Below are 24,682 nucleotides of genomic sequence, written 5' to 3'. Positions count from 1 at the left end.
CCCCTGGGAAGGTCCTCCCATGTTGATGTTCAGAACTGCAGGACTCAGCATATATGGGGGCTGACTGCAGGCTTCTGAGCAACAGGCCAGCTGTGCACAAACATACATGAGAGGGATCCTCTGTGGGTGGCAGAGAAGCCGGGATAGTCGGGCAGTTGATTAAGAATTTATTACTCATGAGAGAATGACCTGCTACTCAGAGTTGATGGCCACTGGCCCACTTCCCCACTTCCAAGGCCAATGTCCTACACTGAGGTGTGTCCTACAGCATGCCACCTCTTGCCCACCCAGTGCCCATGGCTAGGCCTCTGGAGAAGTCCGGCCCCCTGGGCACACAGTCCCTGCTGTGGGACAGGTCATTTGGCCAGCTCCTCTGCTACTGCTTTGCGCATCTTGTCCTTGAGATAGGCGCTCTTCTGCCATTCGGACTTGAGTTCCATCCACTCATAGTATGGGACCTGGGGGAGGCAGTGGAAACGAGTCAGGGCAGGTGGGGACCCCCGTCATGCCTCCCACCCTGCGCATCACACCCTTGGCCCCCAAATCCTGAAGGAAGACGCCTATAGAGCTAGAGCAGAGTGGGTGGGAAAGAGACCCCCACTTGGTCAGTGCTCAGAGCAGCAAAGGTCCATGAATAAACGGGACCACGGGTGGCTTCAAGATTTTAAAAGCCGTATCAAAAGCAAAGTAAAACACTCAGAAACGAGCCAGTTGTGTATTTTCTGGCCACATTCAGGACAGCGTGCTCTCCGGTGCAGATGTCTCCACGGTGAGAACCTGGGACCAGGCCCGGGGCTGGACCTTAGCACAGGGTTTGTCTTAACCTCTTCCTCTCAGAAACCCTGGCTGTGGAGATGTGAACAGCATCAGGTACTTAAAAGCTGTGTGACGTTGGGAAAAACCTAACACCCTTCTAAGTTCCCCTTTTCTCATGTGTAAAGGAGGAACTCCAACACGGGCGACCTCAAGAGCTGGGGTCTGACACTGGCTCCCATCAGCCAGCTGGGACTAGGAAATACTCACCTCGACCAGCAGGAAGCCAGCGGCCAGCAGGTGGCGCCGGGCCAGCACGAAGCGCCCCAGCAAGTCTTTGCTTCGGCTGTTGAAGTTGGGGAACTCCCAGCGAAGGAAGGCTAGCCTGGAGGGGGAGACGGGGGGCGCTGTGGACGCTGACAGCTCCCTCAGGCCCTCGGAGAGAAGAGCGAATTCCAGAACCAAATGCACATGGCCCCCAAGGGTGGTGTGGCCACCTACCTCTTGGCCCCAGGGGGGAGTGGCTGGCTGCCAGAGGCGGGGGCAAGATGGGGCGCCACAAAGTCTCTCAGGGGAAGGAGCTGGCTCTCGGAGTCGAGCAGCACCTCGGCATCTGAGGGCACAGAATGGAAACGTGCTGGGGACCGTCCCTCAGAGATCAACTGGGCTCACAGCCCCCGCCCTTACGGCGGGTGAACAGACGGGATCGTGGGGAGGGGAAGGGGACGATGAGTCCTCACCCAGAACCCAGCCATACTGCGTGGCTACCATGAAGCTGCCCTTGTCGGCACTCCCCAGCAGCCCCTTCAACACCTCCTGCAGCTCCTTCTGCAACGGGGTCATCTTCTGTTCAAGGGCCGAGGGGCTGGGGACCAAGGCTGAGGTAGGCAGAAGGGGTCCCGTGTACTCGGGGTGCTCCAGCTGGGCTGTGGCATTTACGTGCAGCAGCTTCTGGAAGGTGCTTTGATCCTTTGGGGACTTGCCACCTAAGGGGAGAGGATGGAGTGATTAGAGAGGACCAGGAGGACCGGGTGGAGGGTCACAGGGGCCAGGTGGGAGAGTCGGCGGCACCCTCCCCCGCACCCACGTCTCACCCTGGACTCTGGGTCAGGAGCAGCAGAAAGAGGGTCTGCCGGTCACCCACTAGGAGTGGACAGAGAAGGAGCAGATGCTGGGAGCGCCCTGGCCTGCCCCATCTCCCCAGTGCTGAGTGGAGCCCAAGGCTGACAACCGGGCAGCCACCCCAGATGCAGTGGTCCCTGGGGGAGGGGGCACGCGTGGCGGGCTTGCCATCACTCAGGAGAGGAAGGGATGCCCCCCCACCGCTCACCTAGAAACTGGGTGTGAAATTCAGGGCGGAGCACAGCCTGCAGCTCGGCCTCCCGCACCTGCTGCAGCACACACAGGGCCCACACCACGTCCACCTGCAGGGCTGGCTCCAGGCCCACCAGCTCTGACCCCAGCTTCTCATGCACCTGGGCGAGGACAGTGCAGGGTGGGGAAAGCAGGTTCTGCTCAGTGGCCACAGGCATCCCTGGGCGGGCAGCAGCTGGAGCTGCCCTATGACCTTGACACACTGAGGCCCAAGGGGGTGAGGCGAGTAACCTTCGCTGAGGCACTCTTGGTCAGGTTTGGGGGGCCCCTGGTGGCAGGTACCAGAAACCCTCCTCATCCCTTAGGCCCAATCTGGACAGCAGCTGGGCTACCCCTACTGCTCCCTCCTCCCACCCACTAACAAGAACCTACACACAAAACTGTGCCACCAGCACAGGGGAGGTGTTTCTGGCCCCAAGGGCTGGAGATTATGAAAGGGGAAGCAGCTGGCTGGCTGGCGTAACACCCGCTGTGGGGGCCCAGGGTCATACCCAGTTTACTCATAGGATGCTCTCACCCCGGCAACTGAATTGGGTCTCTGAGCCCCAACAGGGCAATAAGGGAACACCAGAAGTAAGACAGCTCTAAGTTTCCCTGGTGGCTCAAACAGTAAAGAATCTGATTGCAATGTGGGAAATCCAGGTTTGATCCCTGGGTTGGGAAGATTCCCTAGAGAAGGGCAAGGCAACCCATTCTAGTATTCTTGCCTGGAGAATATCATGGACAGAGGAGCCTTGTGGGCTACAGCCTATGGGGTCACAAAGAGTTGGACACGACTGAGGGACTAACACACACACAGGAAGAACAGGGGTCCCCCAGCCCCACTGCCAGTGAGCCACTGGATGCCTTCCTGGACCTTGGCTGCCATGCTGGCTTTCGCCTGTCCCCAGACAACCCCTGGTGGATGTATGATTCCAGCTGGCTCCTTCCACACTCCCACCAGGTCTTCTTCATTTCTGCCTCCCCACCTAGGGCTCCTCAGTACAAATCCAGCCTCCTCCCTCCCGCCCTCCCCCTCAGTCCCAAGCTGCTCTGAGCATAGCAGTAGAGGATGTGAAGACTGTACCAGGCTGAAGAATGAATCCTCCCGTTCTGGGCGGAAGTTCACACGGGCGAAAGCCAGGAGCATGTTGCACAAGTGTGGCAGAGTGATGCTCTGGGCTCTGTCCAGGACGTGCTAGGCCGATCAGGGAGGACAGAAAGGCAGGATGAGAGGGGCCCGGTGGTACGCAGACCTGGCCCTTCCCCAGAAACCATGAGCTCCCAGCCCAAAGGGGTAATTTACACAGGGCAGTGGGCAGAGGGCTAGCCCCTGTCCTCTCCGAGGCAATCACACACATATAAAAGGCCCCTAACAACAGCTTCAGAGATACTCTTCAGCCTATAGACACAGTTTCAACCTGCTGCACCTAAACCTCAATGCAAACATTCTCTTTCTTCACAACTCCATTTTGCAGCTGTTGGAAGTTTAGGGAGTTTTGAGTGGATTCTAGGCCTTGCTGTCTGCACTGCTTCCTGCACAGTCACCCAAAGACACACACAGTCTGTCACCTACAAAGTTTGGTGAAAGAATGAAAGGGTTTCAACTATGCTTTCTTTCACAGCTGAATCATATTGCTTCTCTCCAAAGAAACCGGAGTAAGGACTCCATATCTGCCACTAGAAAGTGTTCTAGACTGGTTGGGCCTCCCTGATGAAATGCCCAGGGAGCATGCCTAAGCAGGGGGTCAGGCAAGGAGGGCCCTCAGAACCCAGGCCTCATGCCTGCACCCCAGCTCACCTGGACGAAAGCCTCAAACAGGGGCAGGTTGAGCCACTTAAGGAAGGCGAAGGACTTGGTGCAGCGGGCTACCTCGCTGGACGTCATGCTTGGCGTGTGGGGCAGCAAGTCGGCTGCCAGGCGCTGGAACACCTGGGTCTGGTGAAAGCCGAGTTTGCCTTGGGGACAGAGCCTGAGATTTAACTGGTGAGAAGCGGCAGGCCGCCCTCAGGCCCACCCCACCACCCACCCCCGTCTCAAGGAGTAAGAGCTTGGTGTCTGTAACCAAATTTATCCCTGAGGCCTAGCACAGAGGATCAGGGCCCATGAGTCACAGTGTTTCTGTAGCAGCCTTTTGGGCCAGTGCCTGCCACGGGTGAGGTAGGCCCCGAATTTGACACAGCTGCAGCCAGAACCCTCTGCCTCCCAGCTTCACTCCCTGTGCATAGGGCTCACCATAGGCATAGGCCAGGTCCAGAAGGATGCTTTTAGTCAGGGGGAAGGGCTTCTGGACCAGGTGGTAAGAGATGGCCCGCAGCAAGGGCACCGATCTCCGGTTCTGAGCTGCCAACGTCACCAGCACCTTCCGCAGCTCCTCAGGGCCAAACTGCTCCACCAGCTCCAGGCACTGTCAACCACAGCCGGCAGGGGTCAGCTTGATGGCCCGAGGGCCAGGGGTCCCATGCAGTGCAGGCCCTGCGAGACAGCAACTAGGCCTGAGCTTACTAAACACAGGTCCCATCTGTGCAGGGCCTGCCTCTGCTCCTACCCCAGGGAGTCCCCAGACCAGGTATACCATGTCCGGAGCCAAACTTATCCCCAGGTCCCAGGGCAGGGAACCCAGGGCCCATGAGCTGCGGAGTTTGCTGTGGCAGTCATCCAGGCCAGCCCCTGCTACCACGGGAACAGGGCTGAATTTGACTTGACTGCGGGGCTGAGGCAGGGGTACAGCAGGAGGTGGCAGGTGTGATGTCTCTAGGAAGCACTAACCAAAGCTGAGTCAGTGGGGCGGCTGAGGCCACACTTCAGGAGCTGCTGGCCGTGCTGTTTCCAGGTCATGTGCAAGATGCAATTTTGGAGGAACTACAATTTTGTTCAGGCTCTGCAACCCCCTGGATCCTTGAAGGAACCAGTGGGCACAAAGTGCTGCCTGCAGCTACCTAAAGTGCCAGTCCTGCCAGTGCCAGGCCCCAGACTATGGACAGAAGCCACAAGGCTCTTGTCCCTTAGTACCTTGTCCTCCAGGCGGTTCATCAGAGACTCCGAGAGATGCCCAGTTTTCATCATCATGGCCACCACCGTGCGGCTGTCTTCAATTTCTGCCCAGCGCCGCTCGAGGTGCACAAGCAGCTCAGCCAGCAGCTCCCGGGAGCCCTGCTCCTGCATGTAGGTGGCGCTGGACTCGGCCAGGAAGGCCAGATGCTTGTACTTGAGCCTGCGCATGCGCCAGCGGACCTCCTGCTCCACTGACCGCAGGTCCTTGGAGGTGGTGGGGAGCCCCAGTGCATAGAGGCTCCGGAGCAGCTTCACGAGGGTCCCATGCCAGACTACAGTTATCTAGGTGGGGTGGGAGAGACACAGGCAATCACACCTGGGACCTTATTGATCCTGTCACAGAGCAGGCCAAGGCTCTGAGCTGGAGCCTGCCTCCTGAGAACCGGTTATTTTAATGTAGGCATTTCTACTGGGCACACCAGGCGGCTCCTTAATAGCCTGTCTGGGCCTGTTTTCTGCCACAGTGCTCACTCCTCCTCCAGCTTCATTTCTGAACAAGGGTGACCCAGCTATTCCCTGCAGGATGTGCTTCCAGGCCTCAGAGAAATATGAGGAGCCCTCTGGCCCAGACCCCACCTTCAGGGAAGGCTGCTGCTAAGTCACTTCAGTCGTGTCTGACTCTGTGTGACCCCATAGACGGAAGCCCACCAGGCTCCCCTTTCCCTGGGATTCTCCAGGCAAGAACACTGGAGTGGGTTGCCATTTCCTTCTCCAATGTGTGAAAGTGAAAAGTGAAAGTGAAGTCGCTCAGTCGTGTCCGACCCTTAGCGATCCCACGGACTGCAGCCTACCAGGCTCCTCCATCCATGGGATTTTCCAGGCAAGAGTACTGGAGTGGCTTGCCATTGTCTTCTCCGTCAGGGAAGGCAGTATGTGGTAAATGAGAATGGCTCTGTTGTCTGCTATGCTAAGGCTGTTAACTCTGACACTCTTCAAGTCTCCAGACGCTTCTGTGAAATGGGGCTGCACTGCCAAGAAGGGGAACTGAAATCATACACACGAAGTGAGGGGCAAATAGAAAAGCAGTTGTGTGAAGGGCTGGGCAGAAGGAGAAAAGTATAGGGGATTCCCTGGCAGGGCAGTGGTTAGGATGCCAGGCTTTTACTGCCAGGGTCCTGGGTTCAATCCCTGGTGGGGGATCAACAATCTCACAAGCCAAGGTGCGAGGGAAAAAAAGAAAAGTATGAATTTGATCTCAGCCTCACATGAGCCTTCAGTGATTTCTGCTGTTTCTGCAGAATTCCCAGACAGTAGGAGGACTCTCTAAAAGAAAGCTTGATCAGTTTATATTTCTAAATCCTGGTTTATTACTGGCTTTTAATTTTGCTACAATGTTTAGTCTGTCTCTAAAGCTTTTGTGTAAAAGGTTTAATTAATGACAACTAGAATGACAGTCTCAGAACAAGAAGAGATCTAATTAAGATAATTTATATGAGCTATATTCTCAGAAAAAAATTTGTACTGTGACCCCAACACACAGGCTCACAGTACAGATCTGTGTTTTAACTAAAGACAAAAACTTCCATGAAACAATACTTTCTTTACTATCTGTGAACTGTTTCCAATATTACTCTATTTCCACATCTACTATATTCTCATAACCTGTAGCTGAAAAAACTCATTTAACCCTCCCTTGAGCTGTGAGTCTCCTCGTCATCCCTGACAAGCAGACACGGCCTTGCCTTTCCAGAGCAGCCAGGGTGAGGGTCTGTACCTCTTTTTTGTGTCACAGGCCCTTCGGCTCCAGCAGACCCCAGGGTGCCTGAAGTCTGCATGCAGTCCTTCTTTATATTGAACAGGAACTGGGTTGAGTTCTTCCTGTACCCATCCCTGCCACACACAAGTCCCTTCTCTCCATGTTCCTCCTCTAAGGATCTGACTGGCTAGGATAACACCCATGGTCAGTTCAAGTTTCTGAGATCCTCTCCTAGTCACCCTTCATCTCCTCCAGTTTCAAGAGTGTGTCCCCTGTCAGCCAGACACGGAGGAGGGGCCACATCAGTCAAGACTGTATGGTGAGGGGGGGCCCCCGATGCACTGAGAAAAACCAGGCTCAATCCTTTTGCTTGTATCTACTGTGTCTGGGCTGCCTGTAAGATGAGGACAGCAATATTCACCTAACAGAGCTGTCAAAAGGATTAACAGAAGTGAAAGCACATTAAAGTATTCTTGAATTTATAAAATGAAAACATACCACAGGATGTGGATGGACTAAGCACACAGCAGAGTTTCTGTCTATACTGGGAAAGTGACTGGATGCTTTGGACTCCATGGCCTCTGCTATATTCTGCTTGCTAAACCTGCAGAAAAGGCTCCAGAACTCACCTGGCTGTTGACAAGATGGAGAAGTTGCCAAAAGCGAGCATCCTGTATGAGCGTGGCTTTGTCTTTTGGCTTCTCAGAGAGCAGGCGAGAGAGCTGGATAAGCGCAAGGGCGGCGTGGTTCTGCTGCAGACAGTGACCACCACCCAGGAGCTCCAGGAGCTCCTCCGGCTGCGTGGCCTTCTCGATGAGCTGCTCCACCTCCTGGCGCCCAGGATAGGGAGCAAACACCTGTTCCTTCTCTACAAGCTCTGACAAGGGACCTGGGAGGCGGGAGCTGGGCGAGGTAGCTGAGGAAGTCAGCGGCTTCTGGGTTCCCTGGGGGAGTCTCAGCTGGCCAACGGGGGACACAGCAGGGGCCAGGAGGGTGGCCTCCCTTAGGAGGCACGTGCATCGCCTCACCAGCCGAGCAGCCATGGTGGCCCGGGCGGCAGCGAGGGGAGCCTCTTAGCAAGTGACTCCAAAGCCCTGAAGAGAAAAAGAAGAGAGAAAGGGATGGTGCAGGGGCAGTTCCCGGTTCACAAACACAACAGAAGCAGCCAGCAAACGCAAGGGAGCCACAGCCTCATTCTCTATAGGCCAGCCCAAACTCCTCCCTTCACTGACCACCCACAGGCAAAGGCATGTTCTGAAGCAAAAATCTCAGAGGGCTTTTGTTTCAGTACAGAAGGTAATCCAATACTGAAACTCAGGAGCATTACAGTCTGGGCTGCCGGCCTACTAGTCCTGGTTGTGCAATTACCTAGGAATGGTTCAACACTGCAGAACCCCATGCCTGGTCCAAGACCTCTTGAGTAGGAGTTTCTGCAAGCAGGGTTTGAATAGCATCCACCCACTCCCCCTGCTCCCTTTTAAGTTTTAAAAGTACCCAGGATTTAAAAAATTATTGGCTTACAGAGAAAATGAGGCAGAATACTTTAAATTAGACTACTCCTAGAAAACCCTGGACATATAACCCATATATACATCCCACAGCTTCTGTGGATTTATTTTTTAATAATTTTATAGACATGTGAGTGAGCCTTCCCAAACCAACTCGCACTATTACATCACTAACCTACTAAACACACATACACCCGTTCTGAGAGCAAAATCCCTGAACCAGTCATAAAGAGCAGTTCACAACATGGCGCGGAATTATTTTCCCAGTTTCACCTTTTATTCCTCCCTGGAGCACATTCCCTCATTCTCAACAGGCCGTGCACTTTCATTACACCTGGGAACCGCAGGGCAGGGCAAGGCAGGGCAAGGACTGCTGCCTCATTTTTTTTTTACCCGCCATCACAGGGCTCAGGAAATAACCCTCCATCTTTCCGCACTCAGATAAAACGTTACCTCCTCCCAAAATGTTACATACCTGATGTTACTGCTTTTTAGCAACTCTGCCTCGCTCACTAGCGTGATTAAACAACCTAGGTAAGGCAGACCACCGGCACACGATAAAAGGTTAACCCGGGCTCCCTTTTGCCAAAGCAGAGAGCGTGTTTGACCTTAGATTTCCCAAAACTTGGTCCGGAACATTTTAACATGAGCTGATTGTTGCAGCTGTAAAAAGTTTAGACTCACTGTACACAAAACAAGAGGCTCAGGGAGGAGAAGCCCCAGCGGCGGGGAAGCACTGGAAACGATCCCTACTAGAGACAGTCCTACAAGCTAGTGAGGAAACGAGTTCAACTCAAATGGACTTAAGGATCCTTAACACCAACCCGGAAGTTCGGCCCTCAGACGCAGAAAAGAGAATCACCTTTACAAACAGCACGCAGCGACCGCGCCGAGGGTCAGTGCTGGGATCGTAGGCAGTCACGCGGGACCTCGGAAAAGGGGCGCGTGCGCACGAGCGGGCACTGCTTTAAACCGGCCCCGGCCCCTGCCACCCACCCCGATCCACTGCGTCCCAGTGCGCCCTCCAGGTCTCCTCTCCCAGCCATGACCCCAAGTCTTCAGGACCCCCTTTTTCCCCTGGGCCGGATACGTACGGCGCCACCGCCGCCGCCGCCACCGCGAGCTCCGCCGCTGACCTCCATGCGCCCCAGTCCTGCCCTCGGTCCACGCTGCGCGGCGCGCTCGTTTACGTCACTCGGAGCGCCGCAGGAAGCGAGGCTCGCCGCCGGCCGCCCGGCCGGAAGTCATTGCCGGTTCCTTTTTCCGGCCGCGTGCCATCTTTCCTGGGATCGGGAACTAGGTGGTGGGAAGTGAATTGAGATGTGTTGAGCGATTTAGAAAAAAATGGAAGGGGTAAAAATCATAAAAGTGTCCAGAAACGGAGGTTGGGGGGCTTGAGTTCCAGCCTCTGGTTAGTACCTAGCTTTCATAAGGCATATAGGAGGCGACCCTCTGTCGTCAGTCCGCTCCCGCGGCCCAGCGCCGCGCCTTCCCCGCCGGCCTCTATGTCTCTATAAAGAAGTCCCGGCTGTAGACTGTTCAGGAATGGGCTGGGCTGTGACTCGCTGGGGAGGCCTCTCAGCCTAGGTCTGCGGAAATGTAGAGCACCATTTCCCCAGATCTTGCAGTTTTTCCAAAAAAGAATGTAGGATTATGGAATTGTATGTGCAATCTCTTGGATTTTAAGTGTTTACCTTTAATTACAAAAGAAACTGCGGGGTAAGCCAAGTAAGATATATTTGAGGTCTGTATGTGGACTTAAATTTTTTTTCTTGCACAAATTTCCATTTCCATGGAATTAAGAACTGCTTTTTGGGGGTTTGATTGAGATCCCATGTATTTATCACAAATTCTTCAAATCCTTCACAGCGTCAGAGTCTAAATTTCTCAAGATATTCTGACACTTAAGATAGGTCACCAGATTAATTTTACCGAAGGAGTCTCTTTTTTGAGGCTTATGAAATCCAGTGTGGATTATCACCGCTATGCTTTCAGCGCAGGTGTCATCCTGGGATCTATCTCCCTTTACCATGTGGTCGGTTCCTTTTGCTTCCCTTGATGCTTGTTCTCTTATTTCCTGTCCTTTACGTATTTCTTGGTTTATGCCCTTGTTTGGGTGGAGCTCATCCTCCAGTACGTCTGTGAGAAATGATGCCAAGGAGGTTATGTTTTTAAAGGCCTTGCAGGTCTAAAATGTTTTTTTTTGTATCTTGCCTGATTGATAGTTCGACTGGGTACTGTATTTTAGAAATAATTTCCTGATTTTGTAGGGTTAATCTGTGAGTCTCTAGCTTTCACGCTTCTGGTGTTTGTGAGGAGTCTAGATATTGTTTGTGAGATGTTCACCTGCCCTCCTTTCCTTCTTCCTTCCTGTCCTTTCCTTCCATCCTTTTTTTTTTTCCCCCCAAATTTCTAAAAGTTTGTATCTTCTCATTATGCCTACGGTTATGATATTTCACAGTGATGTTACTCGGTGTGAGTATATGTCTTATTGACCGAGCACAAGAAGAGCCTTCAATCTAAAAATTCATTTTCTCAGTCTTGAAACTTGTTATATATTTTGTTGAATATTTCCTTTCCTCTGCTTTCTCTGTTCTCTCTGAAACACCTAGATTTGAATATTGGCTTTTCTGGGCTGATACCTGATTTCCTCTAGCTTTCCCATCTTACCTCTTCTTCTCTTTATCTGTTTATGTGCTACTTTCTTGGAGATTTCCTCAACTTTGGCTTCCAGCTCTTCTGAAAATTTGATTTCTGCTATCATACTTTTACTTACCAAAAACTCCTTTTTGGCTGTTGAATGTTCCTTTTTTATGGTATCTTTTTTTGTTCTTTCATGATTGCAGTATCTTATCTCTGAGGGTTTTTGTGATAAGGATTTTTTATTTTTTCTTTTTTTTATAAATCCACACATATTCATGATGTTTCTTTTTATTCTGACAAGAAGACATACTTTTCACAATAAATTTTCAGAAAGTGCACAGAATATGAAAGTGCAACTTAGAGAAGTCTTAACGTTAACATCTACTTGATTCCACCCAGACTAAGAAACAGAAGATTGCCAGTAACCCAGAAGCCTCCTGGAAGCACTTTCTTTGTGACAAACCCAATCTTCTTCCATAAAGTAACCACTGTGAGGTCATCCTTTCCTCATTTTCTTTATATTTTTACTACTTGGTTTTAGATCCACTGAAAAAGTGACTTGCTTTTCTATATATGCATTCAAAGCCATATCAGTCATACAATATGTAATTATATAGTGTATCCTTTTTTGTGTCTGAAGTTTTTAACATTTTAATTTAATAATTATTAAATATAATTTAATATTTGTTTTAAGATTCCTCTGTGCTGTTGTGCAATTGTCTTCCCTTCATTTTGTATCTTTTTAGCATTGTATAGTATAAATATAAAATTATATATTCATTCATTATATTGTTGACAGACTGTGTTTTACATGACTTGTCTATTTTAGACAATGATGGCATGAACACTTTGGAACATCGGTGCTGAAAACTTCCCCCACAATGTTTAAACTGGCCTGCAAGGTTGTTGGGAACTAGAAAGAGATAGAGACAGAGATATTTATTTTAAGGAATTGACTTATCCTATCATGAAACTGTTGTTCAGTTGTTGTCATGTCCAACTCTTTGTGACCTCATGGACTGCAGCACAGCAGGCTCATCTGTCCTCCACTATCTCCTGGAATTTACTCAAATTCATGTCCATTGAATTGGTGATGCTATCTAACCATCTCCTCTTCTGTTTCCCTCTTCTCCTTTTGCCTTCAATCTTTCCCATCATCAGGGTCTTTTCTGCTGAATAGGTTCTTCACATCAGATGGCCAAAGCATTGGAGCTTCAGCATCAGTCCTTCCAGTGAATATTCAGGGTTAATTTCCTTTAGGATTGACTGGTTTGATCTCCTTGCAGTCCAAGGGATTCTCAAGAGTCTTTTCCAGCACCACAATTTGAAAGCAGCAGTTTTTCATGAAGCTGGCAAGTTCAAAATCTGCTGGGTAGGCAGGCAGGCTGAGACGCAGGGAAGTTTGATGCTGCAGCTTGTATCTGTAGACAGTCTAGAGACAGAATTCCCTCTTCGTCAAGGAACTTCAGCCTGTTTGGTTTTAAGCCCTTTGATTGAATGTGGCCTACCCACATTGTGGAGAGTTATCTGCTTTACTCAGAGCCCACTGATTTAAATTTTTTTTTTTAAGTTCTCTGAAATATTTCAATATTTCTGCAGGTTTAGTAACATCGTAAAATACATTTCAACTAAAATTCACAAATCTAAAAACCTATTAGGCATTTTTAGGCGTTTTAAGTTGGAAATGAAGACCAATGTTACATCGTAATATGCCAATTACAAATAGTACTTCAAATAGCAAATACTACAGTTTGTCCCAAACTTTAAAAACTATTCATGAACTCAACACTGAACTATTGATGGCTATGAGAATTGTTTCCTAGCCTTTTTGAAAATTTCAACCCATTTACGTTTAAGGTAATTATTGATAAGTACGATCCCGTAGCCATTTTCTTTATTGCTTTGGGTTCAAGTTTATACACTCTTTCTGTGTTTCCTGTCTATAGAAGATCTTTTAGCATTTGTTGGAGAGCTGGTTTGGTGATGCTGAATTCCCTCAGCTTTTGCTTGTCTGTAAAGCTTTTGATTTCTCCTTCATATTTGAATGAGATCCTTGCTGGGTATAGTAATCTGGGCTGTAGGGTTCCAGCTCTTCTGAAAATTTGATTTCTGCTATCATACTTTTACTTACCAAAAGCTCCTTTTTGGCTGTTGAATGTTCCTTTTTTATGGTATCTTTTTTTGTTCTTTCATGATTGCAGTATCTTATCTCTGAGGGTTTTTGTGATAAGGATTTTTTCTCTAAGCTTTTCTTCTCTCTGTAGAGTTGCTGTTCTTTTTTCCTTTTGTTGGTATTCATATTTGGTTTTTATCCTCATATCTTCTTATATTTAAATATGGTAAGAAGGAACTCTCATCCCTTGCTGGTGGGAGTGCAAAAAAGTACAATTACTTTTCAAAGACAGTTTAATAGTTCCTTAAAAAACAAAACATACTCTTACCGTGTTCAGTGAACTGAATGTTTATGCCCCCCACCAACGCTCAAATTCATGTGTTGAAACCTATTGCCCGTGGTGATGGTATTAGGAGGTTGGGCCTTTGGGAGGTGATTAGGTAATGAGAGTGGTGGCTTTGTTTTGGGATTAAGTTCTCTTATGAAAAAGACCTCAGAGAGCTCCCTTGCTCCTTCCACCGTGGAGAACATTGTGTGTGTGTGTGTGTGTGTGTGAGAGAGAGAGAGTGTGTGAGAGCTCCCTTGCTCCTTCCACCGTGGAGAACATTGTGTGTGTGTGTGTGAGAGCTCCCTTGCTCCTTCCACCGTGGAGAACATTGTGTGTGTGTGTGTGTGTCTGTGTGTGTCTGTGTGTGTAAGAATATTGGAGTGGGTTGTCATTTCCTCCTGAGGGGATCTTCCTGGCCTAGGGACTAAACCCACTTCTCCCACATTGCTAGTGGATTCTTTACTGCTGAGCCATTGGGGAAACCAAGGAGAACACAGTAAGTCTCCAATACAGAAGTGAGCACTCACCCAACTGTGCTGATGCCTGATCTTGAACCTACAGCCTCCAGGACTATGAGAAATAAATTCTTGTTGTTTTTGGGCCACAGAATGTATGGTTTTTTTGTTACAGTGGCCCTAATGGACTAATACAATCTAGCAACTGTGCTCCTTGTTATTTATGCAAAGGAGTTGAATACTTCTATCCACACAGAAACCTGCACATAGATGTTTATAGCAAATTTATTCATGATTGTCCAAACTTGGAAGCAATCAAGATGTCCTTCAAGGACCTCTTTGGTGGTCCAGTGGCTAAGATTCTGCCCTCCCAACGTGGGCGGCCCCAGTTCGATCCCCAGTCGGGGAACTATATAGCACATGCTGCAACCAAGACCTGGTGCAAATAACTATTTTTTTAAAGTGAAGTGAAGTGAAGCCGCTCAGTCGTGTCCGACTCTTTTTGACCCCATGGACTGTAGCCTACCAGGCTCCAGGCTCCTCCGTCCATAGAATTTTCCAGGCAAGAGTATGGAGTTGGCTGCCATTTCCTTCTCCAGAGGATCTTCCCAACCCAGGGATTGAACCCGGGTCTCCCGCATTGCAGGCAGACACTTTACTCTCTGAGCCACCAAAAAGATATCCTAAATAAACTGTGATAAATTCAGACAGTGGACTATTTTTTAGTGTTAAAAAGAAATGAACTATTAAACCATGAAAAGAAATGGAGGAAACTTAACATACAAGTTACTAAGTGAGAGAAGCCAGTCTGAAAAAGCTGTGTGCTGTATGATCCCAACTACAAGACATTCTGGGAAAGGCAGATTTACGGAGACAGTGAAAAGGTCAGTGGTTGAGGCGAAGGAGGGATAAACAGGTGGAGCACAGATTTTTAGGACCCTCCAAATTGTATAATACAATAATGGTGGATACGTGTTACATACTTGCCTAACCCATAGAGTTCAACAATAAAAGTGACCCCTAATGTAAACTGTGGTCTTTGAATGATAATAGTGTGTTGATGTAGATTCACTGATAATGATACATGTATCACTCAAGAGGGTATGTGTGTGTATGTGTTTGAGGGCTATATGGGAACTCCTGTACTTTTCACTCAATTTTGCTATGAAGTTAAAACTTCTCTAAAAAAAAACCAATACTAATTAGAAAAAAGAAATGAAAATCTGATTCACATAAGGACATACATGAATCTCAAATATGTCGAATCAAAAAACTCATAACAATAAAATGAAATAGCCCAGTTTAAATATGACCAAAAAATTTGAATTGACCTTTCTCCAAAGAAAATACACAAATATCCATAAACAAATGAAAAGATTAGGAAATGCAAATGAAAATCACAGCCACTTCATATCCATGTAGGATGGCTGAAGTTAAAAGCCCAGAAAATAAGTTTTGGTGAAGGTATGGAGAAATTGGAACATGCATACATTGTTGGTGAGTTTATAAATGGTGCAGCTTTGGAAAACAGTTTGGCATTTTCTCAAAACAGAATTACTGTGTGACTCCTTAGCATGTAAGAAATGGAAAACATCAACACCAAAACTTGTATGCAAATATTCATACAAGTATTACTCATAAAACCCAAAAAGTATAAACAGCCCATATGATAACCAATGGACGAATGAACAAAATATGGTATATTCATAAAATGGAATATTAGCCAAAATATAGATGAAACTTTAAAACATTATGTGAAAGAAGTGTGAATGAAGAATGTTCCTTGCTGTATCAGTGAACAAAGGATTTTACAGCCATCAAGTCACTACAGCTGTGTGCCTCCCACCCCACCCCCCATCCTCAAGGAACTCAAGTTGGAGACAAATGGGCTGCCCTGGGCTGCCTGGCCCTCAGCTGCTATAGCCACCCCGCAGTGATGCACCCTTAGGGGACTCAATGGGAAAGATCCGGATACTGGCCCTAGATAACCAAGGTGCATATCAAAGGAGTGATTTACATCTTCCCATACTTAGAATCTAGCACTAAACTAATTAACTTGAGATGCCAGGTTTTCTTTAATTAACAGTAACCTTTTGATGGTCTGACTACATGGTTTTTGTTACAAAACTCCTATATATCCTGACTCCTCTTTTACCTCTTCAGAGTCATCCTCGGAGCAATCTGAGAGTCTGCTCCCCTAGTCTTGAGGTCCTCAGAAAGTCCACCAAATAAAACAGAATTCTCATCTTTTAGGCTGTGCATTTTTTTTTTTTTTTCAGTCAACAGAAGCCAGTCAGATGAGACTATGTGTTATGTCTTCATTATATGTAATGTCCTGAAGAGGCAAGTCCATAGACTCGGAAGTAGATGAATGATTTCCAGGGGCTGGGAAGATGGTGGAGGTGGTGATCTGGGTGGTGGTTGGGGAGTGGTGGTGATGTAAATAGGGGAGTGATGGGTTCGGGATTTCTGTTTGGGGTGGTGAAAATAATCTGGAATTAACTGAGTATATAACAAGTCACTGAGTTCACATTAAAGAAAGAATTTTATGTTAGGTGAATTATACCTCAATAAAGCTGTTAAGAAAAAAAGAACAGTGGGCTAAACGGAAGGAACTCTAGCACATGAGTAGAACAGATGGAAGAATAGGAGAATAACCTTGCCATCAGGCCATTTTGTTGGGTCATCTGCTGTCCTCTTTTTAGGTCTTCCTTCTTGGGCTGGTGAGATTTTGCAGAGGTGTTTCCAGAATTGCCAACATTCTGGGAGCCTGGTTGAGGAGGACTCTGCCCTCGTGACTCCTGAACACTGCCAGCTGCTATGGCTCCACACCCCATGGAATGACTTGTCCAACCTTTCCTTTTGCCCTTCTTTCCACCATGTTCATTCTACCTTTCCATCCCCCCACCCCTTGCCCATTCCCCCACCTCATGCAGCCCTCCACCTTGTCCACCAGCAATCCTGCAGAGCCCTCCCGGTGCGGGGTGGAGAGGTGCAGCAGGTGGCAGCCTGTGGGCCCGGTGCTCAGCTGCACTAACATCCTCACATTCTCTCCTGGCTTCCACCTGGGCTCCTGCTCTGGGGGCTGTTGGCACTGAGGACCTGTGTAGCAGGCGACAGCCTCGCCAAGCAACGTAGGGGTGGTGAAACTGTGGGAGGGTCAGGGGATCAGCCTAGTAGGGAGCTCTGGGGTGGGCTGCTGTGAGCAAACCTTGAGAGGTGGTGGATGGGGAGAGAGTCCCCTCACAGCCTCTCGTTCTCTCTGGGAAGGACATCTAGCTCCCAAAGTGACTGTATTAAAATATGGTGTGTTAATAGAAAATCTGAGATGACTCCCAGTGAAGATAGTTTATTACAGTTCCCAAGAGAAGGAGACACATCACTCCACAAAGGACCACAGGGGGACGTGAGGGTCTTCCAGGAGATGGGGGGTGGAGTCCAGGAGAGGGGAGAAAATGGCAGGAGCCTTTACTGTGGTTTCCTTGGGAGGAGCGGAAGAGTCAGGATGAGCAGGCTTAGGACTGGCTTGTGTGAATAATGTCAGTGTGCTCTGGGGTGTGGTGGCTGCCCCTGGTTGTCTGGTCCCTGGCCTTGCACTGGGATAGTGACCTGAAGTATAAGACCTCCAAAGAGGAGGTGGTGGTGTCTGGATTGGTTATTTTGCACGCCCAAGGAGGGAGGTGGAGGAGGCAGGAGGGAGCCGGCATATCATCGAGGTGTCCAGTATATGCCTGTAGGGCAGGTGTTAAAGTATCAAGGTTATAGAAGCTGGACATGTGGTTAATGATGAGTGTTCTCTACAGGGCAGGAGTCCCCAGCAAGGAGATGGGAGGCTGGTTTAATGTGGGAGACCTGGGTTTGATCCCTGGGTTGGGAAGATTACCTGGAGAAGGGAAAGGCTACCCACTCCAATATTCTAGCCTGGAGAATTCCATGAACTGTGTAGTCCATGGGGGTCACAAAGAGTTGGACATGACTGAGCAACTTTCACTCTAAACACAAGTCAGGGTGGACTGGGTACTGTCTAGGTTGGGCTCAGTATCCTCCAGAGATCATTCAGGGCTAACTTCTCTTCCCAGAAGCTCTTCCAACACCTGCCCAGCATAGGCAGGGGTTGGGGAGTGTGTGCCCATTGTCCTACAGCTCCTGGAAGGGGCTTCCAGGAGGCGCAGTGTCCCTGCATTGTGAGGCCCTTTGCATGGTGGGTGTGACTCCCCCAGGACCTGCAGACCCCTTTCTCACATGGTGGAGTGGCCCTTTACCTGCCCAGCATTCAGGCCTCCCTCTGTGCATCCTTCTACAGCACCTCCTCAGAGAGGGTCTTCCCTCCTCTCCCGAGCTGTGCTCCTGGCTGTGCGTTACCCAGCTGGGGACCTTCCAACTTGGCCTCTTGAGCAGTCTTCCCACCAGCTGGTGTCCAGTGCGCCCCAGACTTGGGAAGGCCAGCCTTCTTTGTTTTTTACTTCCCCTGGGAGCAGAAACACAGAATTCCAGACCTCTGGAATCAGAGTCTGAATTTTGGTAAGATTCCTGGAAATCAGGAAGCCCTGCAGTCTCACCGTCTTGACTTCCTGGAGCTGGTGGAGGGCTCCACCAGCCTTTCTGACCCAGCAGGTCTGGGTGGAGCTGTCTAACACCCCAGGTGATGGTGCTGCCTTTTTGGGACCGCAATTTGGGAACCGCCCTAAACTGGCTTTACTTTGAGCCACCCGAGGTAGCAAACTGGCCCATGTATTTACTATGACTGGACAGACAGAAAGGGGCTCACAGGGAGGTGCCGAAAACTAGGCTGCACACATGGAAACTAAATCTGGTCTTTGGCCCTGGCACACGGTTTCAAACATTCTTCAAATTTCTTGAGTGAAAGAGAGAATCTTTTGTTGTTTGTAAAGAGCCCCCTTTCTGTATCTGTCCGTGCATGCTCAGTTGTGTCCAACTTTTTGCGACCCCATGGACTGTAGCCTGCCAGGCTCCTCTGTCCGTGGGATTTTCCAAGCAAGAATGCTGGAGTGGGTTGCCGTTTCCTCTTCCAGGGGACCTTCCCAACCGAGGGATTGAACCCGAGTCTCCTGTGTCTCCTTCACTGGCAGACGGATTCTTTACCACTGAGCCACCGGGGAAGCCCTTTCTGTACCTGAGTTTACGCTGATGAGGTGACTCTTGGCATGGGGGTGCCTAGGTAGCTTGGGAATGGGGCTGGTGACCAGAGGAAACAGCTGTGTGATTCGAGGACTGGGGATTGAGTTAACCACCGACTGCTGGTGATTTCCTCATAATGTTTAAAATAAACATATTAAAAATAATAAGCATTATTTGTAATAAACAGACACCTCGAGGGAACCTCTGGACGCAGAAGCTCAGGGGCCGTCTGGGTGGCGATGGTTAATGCGCTGGGACAGAGGCTCATGTACCCTCTCCCCTCCTCACCTTATGTGTCTCTTCGTTTGGCTGTTCCTGGTCTGTATCCTCTATAACAGAACTAAAACATAAGCACTGTGCTTTCAGAGTTCTGTGGGTCTTTCTAGCAATTCATTCTGTACCTGAGTTTACTCTAATGAGGTGACGCTTGGTGTTCTAGCAATTTATTCTGTGAGGGGTGTGGGAATCCCTGAATTTACAGACTTGTGGGACTGAGCCCTTAATTGTGGGGCCTGACTTGAACCTTGCATGGTTTTCCCTTTTTTATTTTTGGCTGACCTGCACTGCTTCTGAGATTTTAGTTCTCAGACCTGGGACCTTGGCAGTGAAATTGAGGAGTCCTAACCACTGGACTGCCAGTGAGTTCCCCTCTGGGTGGGTTTGTCAGAACCGAAATGAATTACCGGGCACTCATCGGGTGTGGAGTGTACATACTTCACCGGAGGTTCTAAAGCAGGCTGCCAGAGACTTCTCTGTAGTCCCGTGGTTAAGACTCCGTGCTCCCAATGCAGTAGCCTGGGTTTGATACCTAGTCAGGAAACTAAGATCCTGCATGCTGCAACTAAGGCCCAGTGCAGCCAAATATATATATATATATATATATATATATATATATATATATATAAACTCCAAAAACCCAGGCTACCCGGGGAATGGCCTGTAACGCTTTGCCCTCCGTGTGCCCCCTGAGCAAGTAAAGGCTAGTGAAATCTGGTGACCTCTACACCCCAAGCCCTCCATGCAAGCTCTGTTCCTGTTCCCAAACCTGAGCCCAGAAACACGTCAGCAAGGGGTCAGACCAAGAGCCTGGTGGACAAGTCCCTCCCAGCCCAGAGCCCCAGCTCCCAGCTCCTGGCTCTGCCTCCACACACACTCATCACCAGGTGGAACTGCCTGTTTCCAGGAGCTTCCAGTTCTGCTGGGGCGCTCCTGGAGGCAAGGCCTGTGTGCTTCGTCCCTTCCAGCAGGTGCCAAGGACAGACAGAGGACACAAAGACATGAGGCTGAGTGTGGGTTTTATTAGCAGCAGGTAGGCGGCATCTTGAGCTGTCTGGATCCGAGAGAGAAGGTTCCTGGCAGCCAGGGGCTCTCAGAGCTGTCCCTCACTGCGGAGGGTCCTCTGCAGGGGACACGGAGGCCTCAGAGGAGGAACACAGCCATGGTGGGGACAGGGGAGGGAAGGGTGCTGTGGGTGGGCCAGTTAGCCCTCCACACCCACTCTCGCCCACCCACCCTCACCATCGCCCATGGGCAGGCAGGCAGCTCACAGATGGTAGGGACTGTTGTTTGGGAACCGTGTCTCTGGACTCCTAACCCAGAGCTCCTTTCCAGATTAAGTGGCGTAGGCACAGACATTGCTGGTGGGCCTAGCTGGACCAAGTACCACCAGGCATGCCTCTCGGTTCCTCTGAGCCCCCTTGGCTGGTCTGAGACCCACTGTGTATAAGTCTGAGACCCAGTGGCATAAAGGCTTTACAGAAACCTGCAGCAGGTGCAACGCTGGTCGCTGCCATCTGAGCCCTCATCCTCTTCTGTATCTTACTCCTCTTGGGGCCCTGGGAGGCCCCCAGGTCAAAGGGAGAAGCCCCCAGAGGCAAAGGGAGAAGCCAAGCCCACCAGCCTCAGGGCGGTGTCTCAGGATGCTCACCTGTGGTGGGGACCATACACCTCATGGCACACGAGCTGAAGCAGCACTTCAGGTTGTCCCTACACTGGTCGTCCCTGGAGCACTCACTTCCCTCCAAGCAGAGCTTTGGGGCCAGTAGGGGCACCCAGGGGCAGCGGCCAGCCTTCAGGAAAGGTGCTGGTGGAGAGATGGGCCAGGGGTCACTGTCCACTGGCTCGCTGGGACACCTCCCCCCCCACACCCCCTTGGTGGCCTGGAGCCTGCAGGGCCCAGGCTAGGAGGGAAACAGCACTCAGTCGTATATCGTACATCGCTGGGCAGGGTCCTGGTGATGCTGGGAGGAGGGGGAGCCTCAGCTGGGCCCCTGGTCCAGTCCAGCTAGTGAAGCCCTGTTACGGCCGGGCTGAGTTCACGGGACCGCTGGGGGGTTCACTGAGAGAGGGGTGTGGAGTGCAGGGCTGAGGGACCCTTGACAAAACTGGGCCCTCCCTTCCTCCAGTTTATGGGGCTCTGCTGGGGTGCAGGGTCAGAGGCCTTACCCATGAGGGGAGCCACACAGGAACGGCTGCAGGGACTCCTGGCACAGCACTTGGTTCCCTGGGGACAGCTCTCATCGTTGACACAGGAGGCAGTGCAGGAATCTTTCTCCGAGGAGCTGACCTCTGGGCACACAGCCTGTCCTGCAAACAAGATGGGCTGAGGGTGGGGGATAGGGTGGCTGGGTCCCTCCTCCCAGCTCCCCTTGGCTTCTCAGGGAAAAAGCAAGGTGTGGCAAAGACAAAAACCATGGGGAGCCCAGTCCCCAGCACCGCAGTGCTCTGCTTTTAGGAAGGAAAAAACTGCCAGAAATATGATCCGACTGACAAAAGCGTAAGTCAGCTGTGAAAATTAGGAAACAAGTCTGCAGGCCCACTGCAGGGGGTAGAGGTAAGCCTCTGAGGGGACAGGACAGGCTCTCTCCATGTCCAGTTAAGTGCCCAGTCACATTTCACCCCAGGACATGGCCTCGGCCCTGCAGTTCTAGGCCTCCAGCTCATGGGCATTTCTGGGCAGCACCCTGTTCTTCCATAGTTACTGGCCCTCCCCAGGGTAGCCTTCCCCGTTCTTTCCTCTGTTCTCAATCACCAAACTGCCAGGTCTGGAAGTGTTTCAGGGACACACCTGCAGTGGAGGGAGATCAGGACGATCCTCGTGGGCCTACCTGGCAAGCTGAGGGCAGGGGCCAGGGCCAGGGCAGCCTTCAGGCTGAGTAGGGTCAGAGCCAGGGTGGCAAGACACGGCATGGTGGCGGGTGGTAGGCAGATGGCAGGTGGTGGCTTGTGGCCCTGGGGCACCTTTAAAGGATGTGGCAGGGGGAGGACCATGGTGGGGCTGGCGCTGGGCCAGTGGGGCCGAGGGGCTTCCGGTTTGGACAGACCTTAGACTGGGCACTTGCTGCCTTGGGCCACATTTGTAAATAAAAAAAGAATTCCTAATATGGTGTACCATTTTTTTTTCCACTTTGAAAGTAATGCATGTTTAGTGTGAGAATTAAGAAAATGAAGGACAGAAGGAGGAAGAAATATCCACCATGACACAACACAGTGTTGTTTTCCGTGGTCACAGAGGGGCCCTTCGGGGACAGGGAGTGACCAGTCCAGTTCAGCACATGGTCCACAGGTAACGGAGAAGGAGGAGCTCAGGGGCGGGCTTATCTGGGAGGGTGTTGTCTTTCTCCCATGGTGTCTCTTTGTCTTTTCCTGAATGTTCTACAGCAAGAAAGACAGAGAGAAGGAAGAAATACGCTCTTGTGTTTATAGGTTGCATGCTCTGTGAGGAGAATATTGGGGATCCGAGAAAGGGAGGGGCAAGTTCAGTGTCGGGGCTGTTTCCTTGCAGGGTGGACACCGGGAAGGCCTCTTCCCAGAAGGGCCCCTCCTGTGCCCTGAGAGCCGGGCCCCGGTGGGGCGGGATGAACGCCCAGGTGACGTGCCCCTCCTTCTCTGGGGAAACTTCCTCCATCCTTCTGCCCTGAGGGCCTGGACAGGAAAGGTGGCCTTGGCATGACCACAGGTGCTGATGGTCAGTGCCCACCCCTGGTCCAGGCTGCACGCCTCTGCCTGGCCCATGGCCTCTTGATCTTTAACACAGAGCCCCTCAGTGCTTCCTGGGTGCTCACATTGCCAGACATTCTAGCCCAGGACACCCTGCCACTTCGACAAGCAGCTTAGGGCCCCATGGCTCTCCCTGCCCCGGCTTATGTAGCCCTGTCTTGGCCCCTGTGACCCCTCAGCAGGGTTCTTGGACCTCCGCCCAGGCCCTTCCTGCGGTGACCAGCGCCAATCTTCGGGGATAGGGGTCTGAGGTCCTGGCCACTGGTGACTTGCTACCTCCTGGTGCCTCTGCATGCTGCCAGCTCAGAAAATGTTTCCCTTTCAGCTGTTTCGCTCCTGCAGCCTGAGAAGAATGTGGTGCACAGGCCAGAGGGGGCTCTGAGGTTCAGAGAAGTGAGGGGTGACCAGGCCAGGGCCCCTCGCTGCCTGGCTCTGCTGGCCTTTCTCTCCCCGTTCTCTATCCCTCCCTCTACACCATGGCTGGGAGGATTCAGGCTCCTCCTTGCTCAGGTACTGGGTCTGAGGCCAGGCTGATGACACCAGGAACTCAGGCCACGGGGCCATGTCCTCACACTGGGTTGCCAGCCTCTGACTCCCTGGGACATAGTCTATAAGACCTGCGGTCATAAGTTTACAAGGCCTGGTGCCTTCCTCCCTGACCATAGGACTGGCCACATACTGTGTGGGGTGCTTTGTTCAACAAGCGAGAAAAAAAATGTTGGTAAAGATACTAAACGCAAAGTGAAAGTCGTTCAGTCGTGTCTGACTCTTTGCGACCCCACGAACTATACAGCCATGAAATTCTCCAGGCCAGAATACTGGAGTGGGTAGCCTTTCTCTTCTCTAGGATATCTTCCCAATCCAGGGATTGAACCCAGGTCTCCTGCATGGCAGGTGGATTCTTTACCAGCTGAGCCACAAGGGAAGGTTTTCCTTTTTTCCGTGTCTTTGTTTTGTTTTTAAAAATTGTCACTCTAGGGACTTCCCTGATGGTCCAGTGGTTAAGAATCTGCCTTGCAATGCAGGGGACACAGGTTCTATCCCTCGTCCAGGAACTAGGATCCCACATGCCTTGGAGCAACTAAGCAGGCGCGCTTAGTTGAGCTACTGAGCCCACGCACCACAGCTAAAGTCCATGCACAGCAACAAAGATCTGCATGCTGCTGCTAAGACCCAAGGCGGTCAAATAAATATTAAAAATGTTACTCCAGTTAAATCAAAACTAAATGTTTATATTATTAGTGTGAATATTGCCACTCCTCTTTATATTGTGCAATGCCAGTTTAAATGTGAACACAAGCGCATTTGACTCTTATGTGGAATCACCAAAATCACACCCTTCATGTCCCTGGCTGGGATGGGCATGTGTATTTCATTCTGCACAAAACTCACTCAGCTGATTTATCTTCACAAAGACAAATTTTTCTTTTATTTTCAGATTCACTCTTGTTCTGAGGAATCCACTTGCTTGGAAGCACTATTATTTTCCTGACACAATGAACTGGCTGACTGCTTTTGTCAGACTGGACTCTCCATCAACAAAACCACTTTAACTCGTGATGGTCCTGACCGTGCCCGAAGGCAGGAGGCTAGATGCTGCCTGGAAGTCTGGTTTGATTCTATGGCCACTCATTTCTATG

The 24,682-nt window shown here is 50.4% G+C and overlaps 2 protein-coding genes and 2 non-coding genes across 5 annotated transcripts; all 4 read right to left on the bottom strand.

The window, feature by feature from the left end:
- Positions 1-152: 152 nt before the first annotated feature.
- FASTKD4 (FASTK mitochondrial RNA regulator 4) lies at positions 153-9,581 on the bottom strand. Of its 2 annotated transcripts, none has more exons than XM_055421073.2 (11): positions 9,460-9,581; positions 7,487-7,951; positions 5,120-5,443; positions 4,343-4,514; positions 3,908-4,065; positions 3,194-3,304; positions 2,084-2,228; positions 1,494-1,739; positions 1,255-1,366; positions 1,024-1,138; positions 153-458 (listed from the first exon to the last, which is right to left on the bottom strand). In XM_055421073.2, exons 2-11 carry the CDS (start codon positions 7,898-7,900, stop codon positions 357-359), a joined length of 1,899 nt encoding a protein of 632 aa, XP_055277048.2. In that variant the 5' UTR covers positions 7,901-7,951; positions 9,460-9,581; the 3' UTR covers positions 153-356. The 2 variants fall into 2 exon arrangements, with proteins under 2 accessions (XP_055277048.2, XP_055277047.2); XM_055421072.2 differs by lacking the exon at positions 9,460-9,581 and adding an exon at positions 9,228-9,394.
- Positions 4,160-4,294, bottom strand: LOC129552853 (small nucleolar RNA SNORA5). The gene has a single exon (XR_008685338.1). It is a non-coding gene; the product is annotated as a small nucleolar RNA SNORA5 (small nucleolar RNA).
- On the bottom strand, positions 4,682-4,817 carry LOC129552854 (small nucleolar RNA SNORA5). The gene has a single exon (XR_008685339.2). It is a non-coding gene; the product is annotated as a small nucleolar RNA SNORA5 (small nucleolar RNA).
- A 6,233-nt stretch (positions 9,582-15,814) lies between the features above and the next one.
- On the bottom strand, positions 15,815-22,232 carry LOC129551956 (whey acidic protein-like). Its single transcript, XM_055420170.2, has 6 exons — positions 22,151-22,232; positions 21,489-21,629; positions 20,971-21,126; positions 20,430-20,442; positions 16,832-17,053; positions 15,815-15,884 (listed from the first exon to the last, which is right to left on the bottom strand). The coding sequence occupies exons 1-6, from the start codon at positions 22,230-22,232 to the stop codon at positions 15,815-15,817; spliced, it is 684 nt and encodes a 227-aa protein (XP_055276145.2).
- Between the last annotated feature and the right edge of the window lie 2,450 nt (positions 22,233-24,682).

Source organism: Moschus berezovskii, chromosome 3 (genome assembly GCF_049115385.1).
Source record: "Moschus berezovskii isolate FMDL1 chromosome 3, NW_MosBer_1.0, whole genome shotgun sequence".
Taxonomy (NCBI): domain Eukaryota; kingdom Metazoa; phylum Chordata; class Mammalia; order Artiodactyla; family Moschidae; genus Moschus; species Moschus berezovskii.
The sequence above is the reverse complement of the archived record's forward strand: the minus strand, read 5'-3'. Positions and strand labels throughout refer to the sequence as shown.